This window comes from Sceloporus undulatus, chromosome 5 (assembly GCF_019175285.1).
Source record: "Sceloporus undulatus isolate JIND9_A2432 ecotype Alabama chromosome 5, SceUnd_v1.1, whole genome shotgun sequence".
Taxonomy (NCBI): Eukaryota; Metazoa; Chordata; class Lepidosauria; order Squamata; family Phrynosomatidae; genus Sceloporus; species Sceloporus undulatus.
In genome coordinates this window covers 69,623,712-69,642,880 of record NC_056526.1, presented here as the reverse complement: position 1 = coordinate 69,642,880, position 19,169 = coordinate 69,623,712, and the positions used below count along the sequence as shown (strand labels likewise).

The 19,169-nt window shown below is 38.6% G+C and overlaps 1 protein-coding gene across 1 annotated transcript in view; it reads right to left on the bottom strand.

The window, feature by feature from the left end:
- Positions 1-19,169, bottom strand: part of ST7 (suppression of tumorigenicity 7) — a 130,444-nt gene that overhangs the window by 22,769 nt on the left and 88,506 nt on the right. Inside the window, 7 exon segments of the mRNA XM_042469041.1 lie at positions 3,392-3,489; positions 3,910-3,920; positions 10,749-10,773; positions 10,776-10,892; positions 12,804-12,893; positions 14,327-14,442; positions 15,920-15,974. Coding sequence (XP_042324975.1) covers positions 3,392-3,489; positions 3,910-3,920; positions 10,749-10,773; positions 10,776-10,892; positions 12,804-12,893; positions 14,327-14,442; positions 15,920-15,974 — 512 coding nt within the window.

Sequence of the window (19,169 nt, the reverse complement as noted above, 5' to 3'; positions counted from 1 at the left end):
GGGGAGGAGTGTTATACTTACTCTAACTCTCCAACATAAGGTTTCAGTAAGTGAAGTAAATTATGGAAAGAGAATATCCTTACAATTGGATTGGAAAATTTGTCTCTTTTTAATTGGGACACCGCTTGACCCTAACTACTCCTCTTTCTCTCTGTTAAAGAACACTTAAAATCCCATCTACTGGGCTGAAAGAATGGGAGCACTTCTGTTCAATTGAGCCCTGAAATACTGGGCTACTGGAATCCATAGAATCGACACAGAGAACAAAAAGTAATGCTTGAGCACTAACAATACACAGTTATTGCTTTTCTATGCACAGTGAAGAGAGTGAGGAAAGCACTCATAATCTGCAATGTTGTCCTTAGTTTATCATGCCTATAACGGATGAGGGGGAAAGGGGAATGAAAGCCCTTTCAGCTATTAAACTGAAGACACAGGAGATATTTATATGGTTAATGTAAACAGAGGAATTCAGTTTAATGCTGAACAATCTAATATACACAAAGTATGAGTTACAAGCAACAGAATCAATGTAGCTGCTATTGTGTCACCATAGACACAAACCATTACTGTACTAGTAAGCTTGTATTTTCTAAGCCAGCAAATAATGTAGATGACTGGTGACAAATTTGAAATACATTACATCCTCACCCTTTTTCATGGTTCGTATTCTTTCTTTCTGACTAATAATATCTTCCCTGCATCCCTCCTTCCGCCCCATCTTGTAACAGACTGACAGGCATGGACAAGAAATGACAGCAGAGATAAGTGCATCGTCTAGACAGCAGGACTTGCAAAACAACAGGAATTCCTTCAGGTAAGAGGATTTAAAAAGAAGAAGTCTGATGTACACTGATGCTTAGATCAATTTGAGTTGCAACTGTGAAAGCAGGCATCACTTTGCTCTCTCAGAATAAATGTAATCCAATAAAGCCAGACAAAATGTGGACTCTAATGAGCTTCTCACTATCAAATTGAGGCTGACTGCTTTCTCTTTCCTAATGCGGAATATTTTTTAGCTGAAACACTATGAAATATGGTGGGCTAGCAGGTTGAAAAGCAATGTAAATGGAGTAGCGCTATAAGAATAAAACTGTCAAGTGTGGTATCAACAAAGCAAATGAACCTTAAAACACTGGTGTAATTCTGAAAATTAGGAAATTAAGACTCATATCCAATTACTGGTATATGGAAGTGTATGTCCAAATTATGCCTGCATATGTTTCTTGATTATTTTTTCATTGTGAAGAGAGGAATTCACTACTCCGCTTGTGCCATGACCACTCACCTTGACATTACTATTTTCCTACAGCCCTTTAGCCACATAGTGGCCAAGGCAGAACAGGGAGCAGCCAAAGATCATCTGGCTATGATCTACAAGCTGGATGCACAACAATGCAGGAATCTTGTGGGACACACAGGCTTCTCTGGCAGTCTCGGAGGATGATGGCATTGTCATGGCTATTATAGGTCCATGGGTGGAACTGTAGGAAAACAGTGAGACTCTGGGATGGGAAAGGGGAGATGTGCCATAGTTCAAACTGGCAGAACTTCATCCTATGACTCCTTGATGCAGGATCTCACCTCAAAGCCGACATTGTGCAATACCGATAAATGATTTTTGCAAATTGTGCTTCAGAAATATTTCTGAAATAAAATGTACTGGTTGCACACAGACTACAAATTCTAAATCAAAATCTATTTGATAATTTACAATTTCTGGTTATTTCTCACAGGCCAACTATTTGCTGAATTCCTATCTTTATTTCTCCAGGGGTGATATCATTCACATCTTAACACGTCATGTCCTTCTCTTTGGGAATTCAAGGTACACCTTTTTCTTTAATCTTATGAACGTATTCTTAGTCTTTGCCATGTTTCCAAACATTTTGGAAATTGCAAAAATGGACATGTGGAGAACATCTAGAACTCCATCTGCCCATAACATTACCTATAATGTTATAGGTAATGTAAAGAAATGACAAGATAATAATCATTTCCTTTCAAGTGAAAAACTTTACCTGGCTTTGAACAAAAGGTTAATTTTTTAATTGTTCAGTTGGTTGTCCTGTGATCCCTCTGTGATTAAAAAAACCCCTCTCAGATGGACATATGAAATCCCTTCACAACTAGACTTCAAGAGCGATATAACACTCAACAGCATTACAATGACAGCACTGGAATAGTAGCTTATGGTGATAGTGAACTCATAAAATTTAAAGAATTTTAGGAAGAAGGAAACTGAAGTAGACTGAGAAAAGCAGCCAGCAATCCTCATACAATCTGTCCCTTCTGATTCCAGATGTCACAGCTCTCTTATGGTCCTTATGCATACATGCACTCATAATTATGTTAAAACTCTGTATAAGAAAATTTGGCAACTTAAATGGATGTAGAGTAGCAGCTGAGATTCACAAAATTAGTACAGAGGAAGCAATGATGAACTTGGAAAGAGAGGTCAAAACTCAGAAATTAGTCATTAGTTACCACCTTTTCCCAAATAAGGGACAATGGGCATGCTAGGATTCCAAACTAAAGTCTCTGTACATCATATCATATTAAGTGTTACATTAATAACTAATTTAATTAATTTTTAGTCTAGTGTTTGCAGGATATAGCACATCACCTAACCCTTTCCAAATCAGAATGTAATTGGATTAGAATTGATTTTCTGAGAGGAAAACACAATGGACCTTTTAAAATAAATATTGCTCCATGCTCTGCATGTATGGTTAGGTCAGGGATGGTCCTTGAGCTCATCTTCATCCTTCCTCACTAGGATAATAAAAAACAAGATCAAAATCAGGGGATCCTCTAGTTATTTGAATACTGAACTAATCATTAGAGAAATCTGGGCTTGGTATGCAGGTTAAGAGTCAGCCCATGTTCCAATAATGGAGGAAGGGATCGACTTTCATGAAAGGTTGGGAGAGGAGCAATGAAGAAGGAGAGAAAAAGCACATGAACTCAAGAAAGTCTTCTGAAGGATAGGGATGCAGTATAATGTCTGGAAAGGACTGTAAAAAGAATCTAGGACTGTTATCATTGTTTTGTGCATCTAGGGGCCTGAACAGACAGGTCAAAATAAAGCTGCTTTGGTTCACTTTGGAGGTATGCTGTTTAAATGACACATGCATATTAAGAGGTCAGAAGCTGCGGCAAAGCTGCGCTCCACTCCTGAGGACTGGAGCATGGCTTTGACGCGGCTTCCGGCCTCTTAGGACGCATGCATCATTTAAACAGGATACATCCAAAGTAACCCAAAACAGCTTTATTTTGGCCTGGCTGTTTGGGCCCTAGGTTATGCTTGATCTACAGACAAAACAAGCTACCAGTCTCCAGTGTGACTGGTCATAGCAACAGACAAATGTTAACACAAATCCAAACTCACATCTCTCATCATTTTCACAGCTTCCCTGGTTCTCCCCAGCTTTCTTGCACACATAGCCAGCCTCCTTTTAATGTAGACTAATACATTAGTGTCCCGTCCTGAGGAGAGAGAGAAAGAGGGAGGGAGGAAGAGAGAGAAAGAGAGGAAGAGAGAGAGAAGGGGAGAGAAAAAGAAGGAGGGGAAAAAGGTTTTAAGAGAGTGAGTGTTTTCAGAAACAGACAGAACAAAAGGTCCATTTAACATCTCCAGTGTGTAATGTACAGTCCTTTGGGGAAATTCTTACTGCTGAATGACAAGCATAATGGGAGAAACCATATACTGACTTTTGTTGTTGGTTACTCTAACCTACAACTGGAGCCTGCCTATCACTAATAGTGTTAGTGAAGATATAGATTGAAAGTGGGGGTTTTTTTAGCCTTGTGTCTACTTAATTTTGTTGCTGCTTCTAAGCACTGATGCCAGATTACTCAGATGAACTTACATCACATCCATGCCAAAATACAGTGAACAGTCATCACTTGCTTTGGCCCTTCTCAAACATGTGCTGGCTGCTTAGTGCGAAAGGAAAAGGTTGCTGAAGTGATTGGTTAGAATGGATAAAATATTTTTTATTTAAAGTATCTCTGTATCACCTGCCAGCCCACAAGGGCTCCCAAGGTGTTGAACAAATAAAAATGAATTTTAAAAAGATAAAAAAAACATTTTAAAAACACATTAAAATAGTCTTTAAAATTCTAAAAGCAGTCTAAAAACAAATTGCTTGCAGTCTGCATCTACACTGTAGAAATAATACAGTTTGACACTGCTATGGCTCCAAATCCTGGTTTTTGTACATTTGTGAGGCACCAACACTCTTTGGCAGAGAAGGCCAAAGACCTTGTAAAATGACATATCCCTGGATTCCACAGGATGAAGCTACAGTAGTTAAAGTGGTGTAAAACTGCATTATTTCTACAGTGTGGATGCACCCTCAGTCTCTATAGGTCTGGCTTATCGTAAGCAGCATGCACGTAATAAGAGAATAACCTTGGAGAGCAATATTTTTCTTGTACATCTGATAAAGACACATTATAATTCACTAATATTTGTAAATGCAAAGGAGTTCCTTATGGAGCTTACAAAAGTGACAATTAAGTAGGCTATGTAGATGCTTGTCCACTACTAGTGCTACATGAGGGACTGATAAACCTTTTTAAGCTAGTACGTTTCTAGACCTGCATAATGGGATGGGGTTTGGGGTATTCTAACTCACATCAGTCCCAATCAGCACTTTCAGTGGTTGGGTAGAATAGAAGCTATAGCACAATGACATCTACAAAACCACAGTGTCCCCATCTTTCCAGGATAAAATTGTCAGTTAGTACTGACAAATACACACACTTTGAGTTGCTAGAAAGAGCAAGAAGGAAATAGGCTCAAACAAGGAGAGCTGGAGTGCAACCCTAAATAACGGTGTTAGTGAGACTTACACCCACATACATATGAGAAGAGTTATACTGTATACCTGTGAACTAAAACATAAAGTTTCCAGCAATACATATAAAATGTTGTTGCTGTTAACTGATCATGGACTCATGGTGACTCTGTGGATAAGACATACTGTATCTAAAAAATCTTGTCCTCAACTGCTCTGCTCAAGACCTGCAGGTTCAGGCCCATGGCCTCTCTGATTGAGTCCAACCATCTGGCATCTGGTCTCCTTCTCTTTCTGCTGCCCTCTATCTGTCTTAGCATTATTATCTTTTCCAATGATTCATGCCTTCTCATGATGTGGCCAAAGTATGACAGCCTCAATTTGGTCATCTTGGCTCCAAGGACACTTTGAACGTGATCTGTTCAAGGGCCCATTTATTTGTCTTCCTGGCCATCCATGGTATCTTCAGCACTCTTCTCCAGCACCATATCTCAAATGAGTTGTCTTTCTATCTGCTTTCTTCATTGTCCAGCTCTCACATCTGTACATGATGATGGGGAATACAATGGATTGGACAATTCTAACTTTAGTGCTCAGATGTATATCTTTACACTTCAGGATCTTGTCTTGTTCTTTCATGGCTGTCTTTCCCATTCCTAGTTTTCTTCTTATTTCTCAACTGCAGCCTCAGTTTAGCTAAATGTTTGATCCAAGATACGGGAAATCTTTAACTAGTTCGATTTTCTCATTCTATAAGATACAGCCCACTATCTTGCTACATGAAATATCTAAAGGTAGCAAGATGTCATTTTTCTCCATCCACATCATCCTATGTCAGCCTATCTGGAATTCTGGGAAATGAGGATGGTGAAGATACCATGGGAACATGCACTGGGCTGGTAGGTCAGATATTACCTGAACCAGTGACAGTTGGTGAAACTAAAAGATAGCTCAGCATGTGAAATAACTTTTCTCGTTTTAGCATGGCGAGAAGTCTAAAGTTCATACACAAAAGAGATAGACTTCGATCTACAAAATCCTTGTTTATTCTGCAGCTGAATATATATTATTAATGATGGAATTTGTGTATATCTCTATGTCAGGGCTAGAAGCCTTCTAGATGATACTGAACTACAAATCTCATCATTGCTATGCTGACTAGGACATACAGTAACTGCTGTCCAGCAAAACTGGTGGGCCACACATTCATCCTGTTTGTTCTATTAATGCTTGTGCATGCACATTTATATATGCTTATAGAACTCTCCTCTCATAATTAAACTACCCACATTTTTGATAATATCCACAATTACATAGATGGAAACAAATTTCAGATATGAATGGATGAACCATAATAAACTATATATTTTTTATTTAAAAGTATTTTGAGAATCATGCAAAATATCTCCTCTTACTCATATGTGTCTTCTTTTAAAGGGTCTTGCACTTCGATGCAACATAAATACATGAAGTTAATATCTACAAAATCACTATTTCAAGACAATAGGCCTGCTCTAAAAAGTCACATGCACAGTCATGCCATTTTCAAGGGCCTCCAGTAAGAACCAAGATATGCCCCAAACATACACAGAATATATACAGGTTATCCAAAAGCCATGATTATACTTTTCAGATAAGATTAAGCAGCAAGTTGAAAGGCCTGACTTCAAACAGAAAATAAATAAGGCAGGAGAGGAAATTCATTCAGCTGCATTTCATATAAAGCAACCATTTATCTTAGACTGACTTCTTCATATTTAATAATGGATTTGTTAGCCACACTGTTTTTGACATTGTTATACATGATATAATTAAACTGTTTGTCTTCAAGTCTATGGTAAGCAGATTGTGGCTTGGAGCGGCTTTGGCCACTCCAGCCCCAGTTGGCCCCCAATCGGCACAGGACCATGGGTGACAAGACAGCCTGCTCTGAAAGCGCCACCATCGACTCCCAGTTACCAGCAGCAGCAATTTTTCAGTGCTCCTTTTTCCAGCGGCCTCAGATCAGCTTCTGGCCATGTCAGGGGCATGAATCACGGCATGACCATCCCCAAAGCAGACAGAAGCTGCACCTTTTAGCCTGTGTGTTTCTGGCCTATGTGAAATTATTTTTGATCAAAACAAGCATGGTTTATTGATTTGTATGTTGGGCTAATGACCCCGGAGAACAGGGTTTCAATTCCTGCTTGGCCATGGAAAGTCATTGGGTGACCTTGGGCAAGCCATACCCTTTAGCCTCAAAGGAAGGCAAAGGCAACCCCCTTCTGAACAAACCTTGCCAATCTTGCCAAGGAAACTCTAATATATGGTTGCCTTAGTCTTGCCACAGGTCAGAAATGATAACTAAATCCCCCTTCCCAAAACAATTAAAGAAATCTCAGTCTATCAAATATTTGTTTTTCTCACACTCTCCCAGCCCTTTAATTGTCAGGAAAACCAGAGGTAGGGAAGACAAAGTCAGTCCATAAAGCTGGGGGAGTCTGAAGGGCATCCAAGACAAGATTTTCTAGAGATAAATATTTGCCCTTTTCAGATCAACAGACTTATCACTGAGTATCTCAATCAGACAAGGAACTATCTCCTGTCTCATTTAAAAAGTGATTGATAAAATCATGCTTGGCAACTTTGGATGAGATCATTGTGTCTGACAACTATACATTTCTCAATTCTTGTTGCATATTAAAGCCACTGAGAAGAAGCTCAGTGCACAGAAGTTACCCCTTGGTCCAAAATGTAGAGCTCCTCAGATGGCTCATGACTAAAACCCATATTGTCAGACTTTATAAAACAGGGCTCTATCTTCAGATTCATCTTCTGTACACGCAAACAGTTAGAAACCCAACTGAGTATACTTGCCAGGCTACTGTGTTCTTTGTAGCCTTTCTTTCATACTACTACTTCAGCCCTTGTCCAACTCCTGCCCTTTTCTCCCAAAAAAACAAGACACACACAGACACATACACCACAGACACACACAGAGCATTTAATTTTTTTTTATCCAAGATCAGGGGCCTGAAATTAATAATAAAAATCATCCTTTCTTATCAGTGACCTCAGTGATACTTCTGGCCACTTTGTGAAATCTGAGCCTTCTGTTTTGTAAACATACTGCTAATAGCTTGCATTCATGCTGGCCACAGCATTCTCTACAAACTCCCTACTCTAAAAACACTTGGTGGTCACTTAATGGTGGTGATATTGTGAATAAATATATTTTGGAAAATGCTACCTGGAAAACTTTATAGAGATGCAACAACTTCAGATCTTAGATGTTTGCACATTAACAAGGGATGAGCCGAACCCTTGGCCTAAATCCACTTGCTTGTCAGAACTAGAATATATCCCTAAATCAGTCACAGAATGGCAAAAAGCAACATGTGTAAACAGCATTGATTAATGGAGCTACTCTTGTTGGGACTAGCAGTCGGATTTAGGCTGTGATTTTCCCATTTAGAAGAAGGCATCAGCCCTTATGGTTTTTAAAACAGGTTAAATGTGACAGACTCTTGTAGTATCTTAAGTTCTTCATTTTTGAGATATTTCTAGTTCTCTTAGGGCACTTTCCAGTTTTAATTTACCCTCCTTGAACACAAGCGACTACAATTAGATCTCACAAGTCATCTTTGGTCAATGGCCTAATCCTTCTCAACTATGCTTTGGACATGTGGAAGATATATACTTAATTACTGCATTTCTCTTTGTACGTTGTGCCCTCCTTATCCACGGATTTTTTAATACACGGATCAAGCATCCATAGCTTGAAAAAATATATATAAAAAAGGATAAATTCCAAGTATCAAATCTTGATTCACCATTTTATGTAAGGGGCACCATTTTGATATGCCACGTATTTAATGGGACTTGAGCATCCACGATTTTTTTCACCGGGGTTCGAAACCAACCCCAGCGGATAACAAGGGCTCACTGATACAAAGGTCACACTGATACAACGGTGGATTTACATGCTTTTTTGGTTATCCTCCCAAGTCTGGCTATCTCCCAAGTTTATATTACAGGTTGAGTCTATCTGAAATACTTGGGACAGAATGGCATTGGATTTGGAAGTTTTTTGGATTGTGAAATGCCCGTATTTGAATATGTACATAATGAGGTACTTGGCACTCAAGACTAAGCACACAAAATTCATTTCTGTTTCATATAGACCCTATAACACAAGCCTAAAGGTAATTGTATACAATATTTTAAAGTTATGTGCATGAAAACAAAGCTGTGTACACTGAACCATCAGAAGCAAAGATGTCACTATCCAGCCACTCATGAAAAATATTTGACTTTTGGCATATTTTGGATTTTAGAGACCAACCTGTATGAATTTCATCCAGGGTCTATGAACTCTCTATTTAATGTGTGTATGTGCATGTGTGTGCGCATTATAAGTCAGAAATGACTTGAAGGCACGCAACAACAATGCATTCTGCACCCATGAAATTGGATTCTGGGGCTTCTATAAATTCGCAGAGCAGCTTTGTTTGTTTAATTAATCTGTTTTTCTTTTTCTATAGAGAAGGAATAAGACAGTATGGAAGGCACAAGATACTTGGCCTAATCTACATCTTATTCATCCACCCCTCCAGCTCAGAAAATTTGGCAAATGTTCTCAGCATTGTCAAGATCTTTGACGTAGATAAGGACTAGAAATTTACTTTCTGGAGTTTGTGTTGTTTATTTGTTTAAATTTGGAGCTTAGATTCTGAGAACACTGAATTTTGCACTACCCAAAATAAACACAGTGCTTGTGTGGTTTGAAATTATAGTAAAAAATCAGATACCAATAATACCTTTAGTAGGAACCATAAATATACAAAGGGGACACATGAGTGATGCAAATTTTCAAGTTTTCCAAAATTCTTCATCAGCTAAATCGCACACAGGATAAGAGACATGGAAGAAAGAAAAAATAAATTCAAAAATTGAATGTTTTGCCCATTGTATATCTCTGTAGCTGCCAGATGGATACTCTGACAGAGTCAAGAGAGGAGGCATGAAGTACCAGCTTTCAGTAAGCTGGGAAGAAGAGTTGATAGTTTTTTTTCCACCTTCACTGACTAGGAGGATGGCTGAGACTAAGAGCAAAGCAGACAGCCTGAAAGGAGGGCCTCTGGTCACTCATGGCCTGCTCTCAAAGCGGGCGCTGCATGGTCTCAACAGGTTTAATCCACTCCTTTTGGGGCCAGCTCTGCTGCCTCGGCACAGGCTGGCATGGCTTCTGGCCACTTCAGGGCAGGCATCATGTAAATACCATGCTCCAAAGTGGCGGGAAGCAGCCGCTTTGGAGCATGGCGCTACATGATGCCTGCCCCTGAAGTGGCCAGAAGCCATGCCAAGCCTGTGCTGAGGCAGTGGTGTCAAACGGCTTTATCACTGTAGTGTGTATACACCCTAAGAAAACTACACTCTGCACTCTTTGATGCTTACTAACTCCTAGTTGATTTGGATCAAGAAAAAACGTAATGTGGAAGACTCTGTATTGACAAAACTGTAAATTAAATTTAGGTGATACGCTAGTCAAACAAAAAAAAGTAAATTCAAGTCAAACTGTAAATGTTACTTAATGGTTTGAGACAGCTGGGGGTCTTACTGTGGTGTGTAGATGTTGAAAAACCTCCAGCCCTGAGCAGCATTGTGGTATTTTTGATAGCAAACAAAAAAAAAAAGTAATCATGTGATCCTTAAGTAACAACAAAAACATACCTGAATAAGATCTATGAAATGTTACAAAGGTGATTCTTACAAAGATATCACCTCTCTCTGATGTCTGTTCTCAGTGCTACAAGTAGTGCTGACTCTATGCCTCTGCAGAATCGCAGCACAACTTACAGCTGTAGGTATACATAATACAGAATGCAGGTGCTAATCTTTTCCTAATAAACCACAGGAATATGTTATTAAAGATACCAAAAAAAGACTCTTACTGTGTTGAGCTCATATTGAGCACCGTGATGCTGAACTGTTGGCTACGTCTGTAACAGCCTTCACCAGCCTTCAGGGCTTTTTTAAACAGTTTTTCTGCTTCCACAATAGTTGTTGCTTCCTCTTCTGCCAAGAGTATATAAGCAGTGGCCACACCTATCGGTCAAATGACAAAACTAGTAATCAATAAAGAGTTAGAGTAGACACAAGGGATTTTCTAGAATACAACAGGTGATTGCAAGGTTCTATGATGGGCAGTATGTCCGCCTTGATTCACCCAACTGATTATGTAAAATAGCGACTTTCTGAAATGTATGCTGACCTCAGGCTATAAAGATTACTCATTGACTTCAGTGCAGAAACAGAGGTCGACATTTGCAATGCTGTGCATGTTGTCACACGGCTAAGCAAATGAAACTATCTGTATATAGCAGTGATACACAGGCAGGGGAGTTGCATCAGGGATCCATGGTGTTCTTGTGTTGTTGTGTCTTCAAGTCATTTCCAACTAATGGTGACCCTAAAGTGACCCTAGGTTGGGATTTCTTGGCAAGGTTTGCTCAGAGGGGGTTTGCCTTTGTCTTCCTCTGAGGCTGAGAGAGTGGAACTTGCCCAATGTCACCCAGTGAGTGTCCATGGCTGAGCAGAGATTGAATCCCTGGTCTCTAGCGTCATAGTCCAGTGTTCTAACCACCACACCACACTGGCTCAATCCATAGCCCTGATAATCTTCTATTGAGAAACTGAAATATTACTTTCTTAGACACCTCTGGGTACACAGCCAGTGGCCATATTGACTTGGTAATCCTTGAATTTCTCATCTTTTTTAAAAGGGAACATTTGTAAGTTCTAGTCCTGTTACTGATGATGGAAACAAAGGCTGTAGGCAGACCATCAATGAACCAAGAAGGAATTGGATGTGTTTCGTTTGCTCCCACAGCATCTTATATGAACACCTGCTGGGAAAAAGACGCAATACCAATATGATCTATAGTGCCTGTTATGTTACAAACCACACTTCTATATGAAGCTCAGACAAGAAGCTGGGATATAGGAGGGGAATGTGTGAGTAGCAATACCTGCTACACTGTTCTAACTAGCCAAATCAGGGTCGTCTGCATGGGTTACTTACTCCAAATTCCCCACAACTTTGCTGTGCCCTGTTTCATGACGCAGGCCAAAACCCAGATCAGGTGGAGACTGTCTTCATGACATCTGCACTCAATCTAGTCTTTCCTCTCTTTAACTGGAATATAAAACATTTACTTTTGCTCTACGTTTTCTGGCTCCCTCTAAAGCGACAATGGGCAACCACTTTTCCAGGAGCTCCCTGCAAGCCACCCAGCACCACCACTATAGGCACAAGTCACTCTGAGGTCAGAATGAGATGCCCAGTATCAATAACATGGCTCGGCACTTCCTTGTGACCACAGAGGTGGCACCAGACAATGAACGGGGATCGCACAGGAAGGCAGACACCTTTTGTTGCGGCAGAGAGAACATAGGTAATGGGGGGGGGGGATTCAGGGGGAATTTGGGCAGCCCAGAATATTCTGACCAGTGAAGACAAGCCCTCAGTTGTAACTAGTCTGTTAACTGGGTGTTCAACATTATTTGGAGCATAACACATGATGAAGAAAACTGATATTTTCAAATGAAAAATTTATACTTTAGACCAGAAAGTACAAAATCCATTAAATGACTATTTTAGAGAAATTAAAATGAATACAGGCATGATTAAAATCAATTAATATCTATCATTAGTACAAGTAATTTTTGTTCCTGCTTTTCTACCTAGTCTGTCCTTGTTATCTGTCATGGAACAAACTGTTGCAAAGTTTCCCATATCAGTATATTTTTAATTTTAATAGATTAAAAATATTCCAGTAATGAAAAGTTATAACAGACTATCTGAAATCATCTTTCCCCAATCTGGTGTTAATCCAACACATCTGGGCAGCAACAAGGTTGCACTGGCTGAGAAATACAGGCAGTGTACTCCAATACTTCCGAAAGGTAGAAGATCGAAGAAGGCTGATCTAGTTCAACAAAAGGTTTTCAAAAAACGTAAGTATGCTTACTCATTTAATTCTAAGGCTTCATGTGCTGCAGAGATTCTGGCCTGGGGGTTTCTCTCTCGCCATGCCTTCTGCATTACTATTGAATAAAAGATAGACAATAGACAGAGAGTTAAATTTGAGCACCAATTTGAAACAACGTTGCTGTAGACTAGCTTGGCATACATTTGGAGAATTTTATTTAGTCCAACAAAATCAATGGACTTTCTTTCCAATCTGAAGGGTTTTCTTTTTCCAAGGGTTCAGAAAAGGATGAACACAGGTTAACATATTCTGTGCACAGAAAAGCCAGTGATAGATGTTGGAGAAAAAAACAAAAGAGTGTGCTAACATGGTTCACTCAAAGTCCAGAAATGGAGACAATCCAGTGGAAGATGGAAACAATCCACCCTGTACCACCAATAAAGGTTATCTTATGACAATAGCATGTATTGGTATTTGGCACCAAACCAATTATTGCAAAGGCCAGGAACTACAGCCAGTTCTGGCACATAACATAGTTGCACCACATTGGTTTCTGGCTCACTTCAAATCAGGCCTCGCAACACAAGAGATACAATCCTGAAATAGGACCGCACCATGCACAAGCAGCCCCTATACTGCTCCAGCTGTATGTGAATGGCTCCAGTCACGAGACATGATATAATAATGCAGTGATTAGAAAGTGCTGAGTTTGCACTTTGGAAATCCCAAGTTCTAAAGCTCTACTCAGGTCTGGTCACCATTTTTCAATTTAGCCTCCTTCACTGCACGGTAATGCGTTTGAAAGATAGACAATGCTTAAAGGAAATCTCTGTTCCTCTTCTTTCTGCTTTTCCTGGCAGCTACCTCTGCACACTCATCCTCTCCTGGCAGAAGGAGAAAGCAAGTATGTGCCAAGGGCAGCCATAACCACAGCTTCAGCCTACTGCTACTCTTTACAGCTTGTACACATTTTAACTACAGAAGTGAAAATCTCTCATGTTTGTTATGTTTCTTGAACTCGTTATGTTTCTTCAATTCCTGTCTGCATCATTTTCCTGTTTCATGTTGGGCAGTTTGATTACAACTAGGATTTTTTCATATGGAATTTCACACATTTTATACCTATTGTTCCTAATGTGCACTTTAATTTATACAGTTTTTCTAAAGTACGTATTTTCCCCCTCTGAATAGAATGTGTAGTGGTGTATATATTTTTTAGTTTTATGCATTGTAGCTATTCACATTTTATAAAATCTGGATTGTTTTATCCATATTTTATTTTTCCAAAATTCCTCACAAAAGCTGTGAATTCTAAAGTGCATTTCTTATTTCAATGAGTTTCAGGAAAAGCGAAAAAACTGCTTTCATTGAGAATGTTTAATCCAACTAAATTATTTTCTATCCTACCTTGTTCCCTACCTTGTTTTCTAGAATCCCTGATTTAAAAAAAAGTCAATTAGATACATTCTCTAAGTGAATCATTAGGTAATAAGGTTTTCTTATTCTACCAGATCAGAAGTTTCCAAACACGCTTAGTAAAATTCTTACTAGCATCTGCAGGCCTTAAATGGTCAGTATCACATGTAAAGAATGTTTGATGATCTTGTGCTGAAAGATTCATATCGTAGTATGTCAACGGTTCTCTTCCTGTCACCCATGTATACCTGCAGGGGAATAAAAGAGTTTAACCATCTGCAAGCATATCATATTTATAATACAGTTGCCCCTCCGTATCTATAGACTCTGCATCCATGGATTTAACCACCCGCAGCTTGAGAATATTCTCCCCAAAATGAAAACATCCAAAAAGCAAAACTTGATTTTGACATTTTATATATAGGACAGTATTTTACTACATCATTGTATATAATGGAACTTGAGCTTCCATGGATTTTGGTATCCATGGGTGGGTCCTGGAACCAAAGCCTAGTGCACATTAAAGGCCAGCTGTGCAAGAAATTGCAGACGTAAACACTGTGGTTAGCCTAAGACTGAGCAAAATATAAAATGGCTCAATCCTTCCTTTCTCTGTACAGAAGAAACAATTGAATCTTACTCTATTAGTGATAATAGGACAGTGTTCTCTACCACACCTCCGGGCAGTTAACTAATTGATGGGAAGCAGGACTTGACACATAGTGCACACATTTTGGCCTGTAGCAACTCAGAAACACACACTTGGTAGTTGTTTCCACAGTGAAAACAACACTCTATTTCTCACTTTGCCAAGTATTAGTAAGTATTCACATTCTTGATGAAAAAACGTGTTTCAACACTTGAAACACCCTGCCAAGTAAAAGGAGAACTTCAGGAGTCTTTACACTTTGAGACTTTCTTGGTGACAATTCATTTGCACAAAAATACATGTGGTTTGCCTGCTCAGAAACTGGTTTTGCGCAGAAAAGATCTATACTATTCAAAATACACTTTCTGCACAACACACATACAGGAAAACTACATACAATTTGCAAGACTTCATTCATGTTGCAGAAATACACAGAGTCCCGCACAGAAAAACCATGTGTAGTTTTCCTACATGTGTATTTTGTACAAAAGCAAAGAAACCCTCCATGGTTTTTGAACATGTACACAAAAAAAAATGGTTTTTCTGCAATTGAAAAGCCTTTTAAACTATGTAGGAAAACCATGTGGCTGTTATGCAAATGAATTTTCCACAATGAAGCCTCAAAGTACAAATAGTGCTTGAAGTCTAGACAGAAACCCCTATATATCCTCACGAAGTGAGAAGAAAATTGCTGGGCTTATTCGTTCATGTGTATAGGAATCAAATAAGTGAAAATTGACATCCCTATTCTATGGCAACTTCTGGAGTGGAAAGTTAGCTGTATTGATGCAGGTTCTTTGTGCAAGTTATTAAGGTTCTACATTACGTGGGGATCTAAATGAATCAGTCTCCCAAATCCAGTTCTATTCCCCAGCATCCAACGTATGGGAAATGGAACTAAGAAATGAGAATAGGATGGCAAGAATAGGGTCTGTGTACATGGTTCTTTTCTCACCACACATAAGCCTAATCACATGGAACAAATATATGAAATCGACATCAGCAATGAACAAGTGCATAAAAATGTCCTTTAAAGAAATTACTGTATTAGAATAACAATTCTGTGTAACACTTACCGGTTATATTCTGCTCCTCTAAACAGATTTAGTGGGTTTCGCCAGACTTTGCATTCTGCCACAGTGAAAACAAAACACATGTCTTGCTGAACTGCCTTCTTATTAGTATTGAATACTAGTGCAAACAAATACTATTTACAAATAAAACTACCTTCAAAATGTTCACCCTGCATGCATTTCAAGCACTTAAATAGAAAATATGTGTTCATATGAGAGGAACACTGAGGACCTCATGAGCTGGGCACAGTGTCCTGTGCATGTCCAAGAATTTATGCATATCATATATGACTTATACCAACTTTGGACTCTCAGTCAAACCAGTATTGTTCCAGGGCACAACATAGAATTTACATGAAACAAATCTCAAGAGTCAGCACTAATTCACATTGAATTAGTGTAGCATAATGTATTTTCCCCTCCAAGTATGTGTGAATTGGTCTAGAACTTAGTAGCAATGAAACTGGGTTTCATCAATGGGGATCATGAGATAGGTGAATTTATATTTTTCTATATGCACTGTATCTCAGAGGTTGGGATGTATTGTTGTTAAAAGTTACATATTAGGAATTATTCAGCATTCTTCAGAGTAAACATGGCAGGGTGTTTTCCCCCCACATGTTACTGTGCTATCTTTTAAATTAAGAATTCAAACTACCAGTAGTTAAAATTCTTTAGAAATCCCCCCCAAAGGAACCCTCCAGAATGAGTAAACAGTGATTACTACATTCCATAAAAGTAGGTTAATAAATTGTTACATAATTTTGTGAAAATAACAGGCTATATCCAAGTATTGTACTAATCTAACTAGAGTACACATATTAAGTCAACAGAAATTTAATAAATCAATACTTCTGTAAATTCCTTTAACTGAATGGGTCTACTAATCGGAAATTGCACCCCAAAAAGTAACATGTTAGTTTTAAGATCTTCTTGATACAAGTAAAAATATCTAGACGTTCAGCTAGGTAGTGCCTAGAAAATCACCTGCTGTAACTTTAGAAGAAAGTGTAAGTACACAAGTATCATATTCCACTTCTAATGAGCAAATTGTAAAAGGGCTGTAACAGGTTCACAGTTGGATTTAACTATAATGGGTTTTAAAAAGAATTCCAGGAGCTGAGAGTTGGATTTGTCCAGGGTCCCTAGCCCTGTCACTATAATTCACAGAGTTTTTGCATGGAAGATATTTCAGTTAAACAACTTTTTCTGGGATGGATGGATGGGTGGATGGCAAGGTGGTGTAGTGGTTAGGGCAATAGGCTAGTATTTGGGAGACTCGTCCTCACTGAGTCATGGAACTCTCATCCTCACCCGAATCACTGGATCCCATGGGGGGGGGGGGGAGTGAGATATAAATAAAATACATAAGAACGAACAGGAATGTTGAAATGATAAAATGAAAGGGAGGAGAGCCATCTATAGCACTATTCTAGCCAATGGTGGTTTAGAATTAATGGAGACACTTTGGCTTGTGCTTTCCACCAGTTCCCCACATCTATAGAAGTTATTCCTGAAGGTGTGGTGTATGAATCCCAGTAGAAATAGGGTATCAGTAAAACTGGGTCCCTAAATAGGGTTGTCATAATTGTCCACTAAAACCCAGGACAAAATGTAGGACAAAATCTAGACCAAACTGTAGGACAACTGCAGGGCAAAACTCAGCCCAAAATGAAGGACATTTAAGAAAAATGGAGGGCCAGCTACACAGAATAATCAACGGATAAAATTCCTTCATATACAGAAATACGATTAAGCTAAGTATGTGACAAAGGACAGTATGACTATAGAATTTAATCACCAAGACCTTGATTAGGTTGGAAGTCAATGTCTGATTAACAGAATTGTGAATACAAGAAGGCTGTATGTGATTGCTGGTTGACATCTGTGTAATTTTATGTGTTAATTTTTAATAATAAAAATAAAAAACATAAAATTATATAATAATAAAATATGATTAAATACTCTACCAATAACATAAAACAAACAAACAAAATGATCCGAAGAAGGATTCCAAAGAAGAAAAGTCAGAATATCAGGAGAAAAACAGTAAAAGGGGCATAGGAAGGTCTGAAGGTTGGGAATTCCTTCTTTTTTCACTCCATATAGGCATTTCCTTAGAAATACCCCTTCAAAAATAATTTCCATTTGCTTTTGTTGCTGTTGTGTGCCTTCAAGCCCTAAACCCATGGGGTTTTCTTGGCTGAATTTGTTCAGATAATGTTTGCCCTTTCCTTCCTCCATGACAGAAAAAAAGATAACAATTTTTAAAACAACCAGACAAACCAAAATGATGGTTTGACAATGCCCTGGGAGTGTGCCCTGACTCAAAAATTAGTCTTCTTAAGCACTGTCCCTTGAAACCTGTTTTTTTCATTATAGCTTTTATGTTGCAAATTATTTCATTCAAGCTACTCACTAAATGTGATTTATAGTCTTTATTAAACTTTAGTGGAATGGTAGGGCAAGAGGCTCATATGGATGGAGGGATGTAGTACATATTATGTCAGTCCCTGTGGGCTTATTTATTTCGTTGGCAAAATTACACTGGTTAATACTCCAAATCAGCTGAGTATCCACCACAATCTGCTGCTTTAATTCCTGCTCTTCTGTTAGCAAAAAAAATAAAATAAATGGTACCAGCTGCTGACCAAACAGGGTAGAACCAAAGAAGTAATGACAAGGTATATTAATATCAATCTGAAGAGAAGCATTCATAACAAAAGACTCGGGGGGAGGGAGATTGGATATTAATTCCTAAAACTACAGTCAGCCCTTCTTATACACAGATTTTTTTATACATGCATTCAAGCATCCATGGTTTGAATATGTTCAAAAAAAGTATAAATTTCAAATATCAAACCTTGATTTTCCATTTTTTATAAGAGACACCATTTTGCTATGTCATTATATTTAATGGGACTTGAGCCTCCACGGATTTTGTTATGCACGGGGGATCTTGGAACCAAACCCCAGCATATAACAAGGGTCCACTGTACCCACATTTCACTTTCATTTTGAGTTAAGCACTCTCTCTGTGCTTCTAAACTGAAATGGGAAGCTTATAGATCAAGAAAATATATATATTTTTAAAAAATAATTTGTTATATAACTTGCTGTGAATATCTCAGAATTAATTGATTACCATTAATCAGACTGTGATGCTGTCGTTCCATAGGCTGCATTTTGCCCACTCTGCTTTAAGTTTAAGTTAAGTTCCCAGACACCTTTACTTTGTTGGTTTTGTTAGCTG